At 44.1% G+C, this 8,003-nt stretch overlaps 1 protein-coding gene across 1 annotated transcript in view; it reads left to right on the top strand.

Moving 5' to 3' along the window:
- Positions 1 to 7,530: 7,530 nt before the first annotated feature.
- LOC143291376 (electron transfer flavoprotein subunit beta-like) overlaps positions 7,531 to 8,003 on the top strand; it is a 9,373-nt gene continuing 8,900 nt past the window's right edge. The window contains exons 1-2 of the mRNA XM_076601217.1: positions 7,531 to 7,630; positions 7,757 to 7,854. Coding sequence (XP_076457332.1) covers positions 7,531 to 7,630; positions 7,757 to 7,854 — 198 coding nt within the window. The remainder of the gene's footprint in view (positions 7,631 to 7,756; positions 7,855 to 8,003) is intronic.

Genomic DNA, 8,003 nt, shown 5'->3' with positions numbered 1-8,003 from the left:
ACAATAACGCGATAACAAATTATTAATCAACTTCACAGAAAAATCACTTATCTTTGCTTTGACGCTTGTAGGCTGTCTTTCACATACACATACATACTGGTCCCAGTGGTCTTAACACTTGACCGTTTCGGCCCTATACACAATTTCAAATACTGCCCACACACACTTCTCTCGTGGTGGGTCCGCCAAGTATTACACAACTGCAACGGTCAGTCTGCGCGCGCTCCCAGCCGGTGCTGCACCGCTTATAGGCCCCCTCTGTCATTCACTAACAATTCAACACCGAAACAACGATGGGATGACAAGTTTTGATCCCTCTCACTAATTTACTAATAATTCAAGCATTAAACAATAACGCGATAACAAATTATTAATCAACTTCACAGAAAAATCACTTATCTTTGCTTTGACGCTTGTAGGCTGTCTTTCACATACACATACATACTGGTCCCAGTGGTCTTAACACTTGACCGTTTCGGCCCTATACACAATTTCAAATACTGCCCACACACACTTCTCTCGTGGTGGGTCCGCCAAGTATTACACAACTGCAACGGTCAGTCTGCGCGCGCTCCCAGCCGGTGCTGCACCGCTTATAGGCCCCCTCTGTCATTCACTAACAATTCAACACCGAAACAACGATGGGATGACAAGTTTTGATCCCTCTCACTAATTTACTAATAATTCAAGCATTAAACAATAACGCGATAACAAATTATTAATCAACTTCACAGAAAAATCACTTATCTAAGCATTGATTGATTGAATGATTGGACAAATCTTCCTTTCTTCTTTTTATTTTTTTTAATTATTTTTTTGTTTTTTGTTTTTGTGTGTGTGTTTGTTTGTTTATTTGTTTGTTGTTGTTGTTAATGCTGTTGATGTTGTTGATGTTGTTGTTAAAGATTTGTTTTGCCTTGCTATAGCCTGTTTTGTTTAATTTTGTCTTATCTATCTCTCTGTAGTGGAAGATGCTACTGTTCGTTGTATACGGTTTGGTTCATACTATTCTCTGTATTGTATACATGTTTTTGGAAAATTAAAAAAAAAGTTAAAAAAAAAAATAAATAAATAAAAAGTATGAAAAAAAAACCCTCAAAGGGAAAGTGACAATAATAATTACGTATCAAAACTTCCACGCCAGGGGGACATCGGCACCGGTCGATGGAGACCACCACCAAGATCATCGGAGAGCAGCACCAAGTTCGACGCAGACCAGCACCAAGGTCGACGGAGAACAGCACCATGGTCGACGCAGACCAGCACCATGGTCGACGCACACCAGCACCAAGGTCATCGGAGATCATCACCTAGGTCATCGGAGATCATCACCTAGGTCATCGGAGATCATCACCTAGGTCGACGGAGACCAGCACCGAGGTCAACGCGAGGAGGAGACCAGAACATGGGGGCCACGGTCGCCTTGAGGTGAGGGATTGCTTTTAAAATCAGACTTTGTACCCAAACTAGAAATTAGTGAAATTCGCTGTGACTGACTGGTGAAGATCATGTAGGCACAGTCAGTATTGAAGGCAATACCACCGTGAGCCTTCCAGTCACAAATAAACAACTGTGCCAAACCATCAAGCAACACATTGGCTCATTTAAGATCTGATCTCAGCAACAAAAAGAAAACAATGTTGGTATTGGCATATACCAGATACCAGATTTCGAGAAGGCCTTTGATAGTGTCCACAGGTAAAGCGTATGGCTTATACTTCCTGCATATGGAATCAACCTTGTCGAGAGCTTTTACACCAGTTCCATATAGAAAGTAGGAAAGAACGAACACGGTTCGAAAACAGTTCAATTCCGTTCAGTTACTGCGAGTCGTCGCTGTGTTCAGACAAATCCATATATGCTGCGACAAATCTGCTAAGCAGATGCTTGACCAGCAGCGTAACCAAACGTGCTTAGTCAGGCCTTGAGGAAGAATTAAAAGATATGCATAAACAAATAAATGGATACATAATTGAATTAATGAGTAAATATATAAACAAATAGAAAGTAAACAAATAAAAAAGAAAACAGTTTGTATGCAAACAAAATGCAGTGAAAATAAAATTAAAATTAAAATAGATGAAGAAAATAAGTAGGCAGATATATACAGAAATTAAATAAAAAGTATGAAAAAAACCTTCAAAGGAATAGTGACAATAATAATTACGTATCAAAACTTCCACGCCAGGGGGACATCGGCACCGGTCGACGCAGACCAGCACCAAGGTCATTTGAGACCAGCACCAAGTTCAACGCAGACCAGCACCAAGGTCGACGGAGAACAGCACCATGGTCGACGCAGACCAGCACCAAGGTCATCGGAGATCAGCACCATGGTCGACGGAGATCAGCACCTATGTCATCGGAGATCAGCACCTAGGTCATCGGAGATCATCACCTAGGTCGACGGAGACCAGCACCGAGGTCAACGCGAGGAGGAGACCAGAACATGGGGGCCACGGTCGCCTTGAGGTGAGGGATTGCTTTTAAAATCAGACTTTGTACCCAAACTAGAAATTAGTGAAATTCGCTATGACTGACTGGTGAAGATCATGTAGGCACAGTCAGTATTGAAGGCAATACCACCGTGAGCCTTCCAGTCACAAATGAACAACTGTGCCAAACCATCAAGCAACACATTGGCTCATTTAAGATCTGATCTCAGCTACAAAAAGAAAACAATGTTGGTATTGGCATATACCAGATTTCGAGAAGGCCTTTGTTAGTGTCCACAGGTAATGCGTATGGCTTATACTTCCTACATATGGAATCAACCTTATCGAGAGCTTTTACACCAGTTCCATATGGAAAGTAGGAAAGAACGAAAACGGTTCGAAAACAGTTAAAATTCCGTTCAGTTCCTCCGAGTCGTCGCTGTGTTCAGACAAATCCATATATGCTGCGACAAATCTGCTAAGCAGATGCTTGACCAGCAGCGTAACCAAACGTGCTTAGTCAGGCCTTGAGGAAGAATTAAAAGATATGCATAAACAAATAAATGGATACATAATTGAATTAATGAGTAAATAAATAAACAAATAGAACATAAACAAATGAAAAAGAAAAAAGTTTGTATACAAACAAAATGCAGTGAAAATAAAATTAAAATTAAAATAGATGAAGAAAATAAGTAAGCAGATATATACAGAAATTAAATAAAAAGTATAAAAAAAACCCTCAAAGGAATAGTGACAATAATAATTGCGTATGAAAACTTCCACGCCAGGGGGACATCGGCACCTGGCGACGGAGACCAGCACCAAGGTCATCGGAGACCAGCACCAAGTTCGACACAGACCAGCACCAAGGTCGACGGAGAACAGCACCATGGTCGACGCAGACCAGCACCAAGGTCATCGGAGATCAGCACCATGGTCGACGGATATCAGCACCTAGGTCATCGGAGATCATCGCCTAGGTCGACGGAGACCAGCACCGAGGTCAACTCGAGGAGGAGACTAGAACATGGGGGCCACGGTTGCCTTGAGGTGAGGGATTGCTTTTAAAATCAGACTTTGTACCCAAACTAGAAATTAGTGAAATTCGCTATGACTGACTGGTGAAGATCATGTAGGCACAGTCAGTATTGAAGGCAATACCACCGTGAGCCTTCCAGTCACAAATGAACAACTGTGCCAAACCATCAAGCAAGACATTGGCTCATTTAAGATCTGATCTCAGCTACAAAAAGAAAACAATGTTGGTATTGGCATATACCAGATTTCGAGAAGGCCTTTGATAGTGTCCACAGGTAAAGCGTATGGCTTATACTTCCTGCATATGGAATCAACCTTGTCGAGAGCTTTTACACCAGTTCCATATGGAAAGTAGGAAAGAACAAACACGGTTCGAAAACAGTTCAATTCCGTTCAGTTACTCCGAGTCGTCGCTGTGTTCAGACAAATCCATATATGCTGCGACAAATCTGCTAAGCAGATGCTTGACCAGCAGCGTAACGAAACGTGCTTAGTCAGGCCTTGAGGAAGAATTAAAAGATATGCATAAACAAATAAATGGATACATAATTGAATTAATGAGTAAATAAATAAACAAATAGAAAATAAACAAATGAAAAAGAGAAAAGTTTGTATACAAACGAAATGCAGTGAAAATAAAATTAAAATTAAAATAGATGAAGAAAATAAGTAAGCAGATATATACAGAAATTAAATAAAAAGTATGAAAAAAAACCCTCAAAGGAAAAGTGACAATAATAATTACGTATCAAAACTTCCACGCCAGGGGGACATCGGCACCGGTCGATGGAGACCAGCACCAAGATCATCGGAGACCAGCACAAAGTTCGACGCAGACCAGCACCAAGGTCGACGGAGAACAGCACCATGGTCGGCACAGACCAGCACCAAGGTCATCGGAGATCATCACCTAGGTCATCAGAGATCATCACCTAGGTCATCGGAGATCATCACCTAGGTCGACGGAGACCAGCACCGAGGTCAACGCGAGGAGGAGACCAGAACATGGGGGCCATGGTCGCCTTGAGGTGAGGGATTGCTTTTAAAATCAGACTTTGTACCCAAACTAGAAATGAGTGAAATTCGCTATGACTGACTGGTGAAGATCATGTAGGCACAGTCAGTATTGAAGGCAATACCACCGTGAGCCTTCCAGTCACAAATGAACAACTGTGCCAAACCATCAACACATTGGCTCATTTAAGATCTGATCTCAGCTACAAAAAGAAAACAAATGTTGGTATTGGCATATACCAGATTTCGAGAAGGCCTTTGATAGTGTCCACAGGTAAAGCGTATGGCTTATACTTCCTGCATATGGAATCAACCTTGTCGAGAGCTTTTACACCAGTTCCATATAGAAAGTAGGAAAGAACGAACACGGTTCCAAAACAGTTCAATTCCGTTCAGTTACTCCGAGTCGTCGCTGTGTTCAGACAAATCCATATATGCTGCGACAAATCTGCTAAGCAGATGCTTGACCAGCAGCGTAACCAAACGTGCTTAGTCAGGCCTTGAGTAAGAATTAAAAGATATCCATAAACAAATAAATGGATACATAATTGAATTAATGAGTAAATAAATAAACCAATAGAAAATAAACAAATGAAAAAGAAAAAAGTTTCTATACAAACAAAATGCAGTGAAAATAAAAATAAAATTAAAATAGATGAAGAAAATAAGTAAGCAGATATCTACAGAAGTTAAAAAAAAAGTATGAAAAAAACCCTCAAAGGAATAGTGACAATAATAATTGTGTATCAAAACTTCCACGCCAGGGGACATCGGCACCGGTGGACGGAGACCAGCACCAAGGTCATCGGAGACCAGCACCAAGTTCGACGTAGACCAGCACCAAGGTCGACGGAGAACAGCACCATGGTCGACACAGACCAGCACCAAGGTCATCGGAGATCAGCACCATGGTCGACGGAGATCAGCACCTAGGTCATCGGAGATCAGCACCTAGGTCATCGGAGATCAGCACCTAGGTCATCGGAGATAATCACCTAGGTCGACGGAGACCAGCACCGAGGTCAACGCGAGGAGGAGACCAGAACATGGGGGCCACGGTCGCCTTGAGGTGAGGGATTGCTTTTAAAATCAGACTTTGTACCCAAACTAGAAATGAGTGAAATTCGCTATGACTGACTGGTGAAGATCATGTAGGGCACAGTCCAGTATTTGAAGGCAATACCACCGTGAGCCTTACAGTCACAAATGAACAACTGTGGCCAAACCATCAATCAACACATTGGCTCATTTAAGAACTGATCTCAGCTAAAAAAGAAAACAATGTTGGTATTGGCATATACCAGATTTCGAGAAGGCCTTGATAGTGTCCACAGGTAAAGCGTATGGCTTATACTTCCTGCATATGGAATCAACCTTGTCGAGAGCTTTTACACCAGTTTCATATAGAAAGTAGGAAAGAACAAACACTGTTCGAAAACAGTTCAATTCCGTTCAGTTACTCCGAGTCGTCGCTGTGTTCAGACAAATCCATATATGCTGCGACAAATCTGCTAAGCAGATGCTTGACCAGCAGCGTAACGAAACGTGCTTAGTCAGGCCTTGAGGAAGAATTAAAAGATATGCATAAACAAATAAATGGATACATAATTGAATTTATGAGTAAATATATAAACAAATAGAAAGTAAACAAATAAAAAAGAAAAAAAGTTTGTATACAAACAAAATGCAGTGAAAATAAAATTAAAATTAAAATAGATGAAGAAAATAAGTAAGCAGATATATACAGGAAATTAAATAAAAAGTATGAAAAAAAAAACCCTCAAAGGAATAGTGACAATAATAATTACGTATCAAAACTTCCACGCCAGGGGGACATCGGCACCGGTCGACGGAGACCAGCACCAAGGTCAGCAGAGACCAGCACCAAGTTCGACGCAGACCAGCACCAAGGTCGACGGAGAACAGCACCATGGTCGACGCAGACCAGCACCTAGGTCATCGGAGATCAGCACCTAGGTCATCGGAGATCATCACCTAGGCCGACGGAGACCAGCACCGACGTCAACGCGAGGAGGAGACTAGTACATGGGGGCCACCGTCGCCTTGAGTTGAGGGATTGCTTTTAAAATCAGACTTTGTACCCAAACTAGAAATGAGTGAAATTCGCTATGACTGACTGGTGAAGATCATGTAGGCACTGTCAGTATTGAAGGCAATACCACCGAGAGCCTTCCAGTCAAAAATGGACATCCGAACATCCGAGATCAGCAGCATGGTCGATGGATATCAGCACCTAGGTCATCGGAGATCATCACCTAGGTCGACGGAGACCAGCACCGAGCTCATCGAGACCAGCACCAAGGTCGACGGAGAACAGCACCGAGCTCATCGGAGACCAGCACCAAGGTCGAAGGAGAACAGCACCAGGTTCATCGGAGACCAGCACCAAGGTCATCAGAGATCAGCACCATGGTCGATGGATATCAGCACGTAGGTCATCGGAGATCATCAACCTAGGTCGACGGAGACCAGCACCGACGTCATCGGAGACCAGCACCAAGGTCGACGGAAGACCAGCACCAAGTTCTCCGAAGACCAGCACAAGGTCGACGGAGAACAGCACCAAGTTCGACGGAGACCAGCACCAAGGTTATCAGAGACCAGCACCAAGGTCGACAGAGAACAGCACCAAGTTCGACGCAGACCAGTACCAAGGTCATCGGAGAGCAGCACCAAGTTCGACGCAGACCAACACCAAGATCATCGGAGATCAGAACCATGGTCGATGGAGATCAGCACCTAGGTCGAAGGCGACCAGCACCGAGGTCATCAGAGACCAGCACCAAGGTCGACGGAGAACAGCACCAAGTTCATCGGGGACCAGCAGAAAAGTCGACGGAGACCAGCACCAAGGTCATCGGAGACCAGCACCAAGGTCATCGGAGACCAGCACCTAGGTCGACGGAGACCAGCACCAAGGTCATCGGAGACCAGCACCAAGGACATCGGAGAACAGCACGAAGGTCGACGGAGAGCAGCACCAAGTTCATCGGAGACCAGCACCAAGGTCTCAGAGACCATGCACCAAGTTCGACGGAGATCATCACAACTGGTCATCGCAGACCAGTATCAAGGTCGACGGAGACCGCACCAAGAGTCCATCGGAGACCAGGCCCAAGGTCGACAGAGAACAGCACCAAGTTCTACGCAGACCAGCACCATGGTCATCCGGAGATACAGCACAAGTTCGACGCAGACCAGCACCAAGGTCATCAGAGACCAGCACCATAGTTGATGGACATCAGCACCGAGGTCATCGAGAACATCACCTAAGGTTCGACGGAAGATCAGCACTGAGGGCATCGTGAGACGCAGCACCAAGGTCGGCGAGAACAGCACCAAGGTCATCGCATACTAGCACCAAGGTCATTGGAGACCTCACCAAGGTCATCGGGACATCACCTAGGTCGATCAGAGACCAAAACCAAGGTCCCGACAGAGAACAGCAACAAGTTCATCGGAGTCCAGCAACAAGGTCGACGGAGACCAGCA

The sequence above is a fragment of the Babylonia areolata genome, chromosome 17 (assembly GCF_041734735.1).
Source record: "Babylonia areolata isolate BAREFJ2019XMU chromosome 17, ASM4173473v1, whole genome shotgun sequence".
Lineage (NCBI taxonomy): Eukaryota > Metazoa > Mollusca > Gastropoda > Neogastropoda > Buccinidae > Babylonia > Babylonia areolata.
Note: the sequence above shows the minus strand (reverse complement) of the source record. Positions and strands in the feature narration are given on the sequence as shown.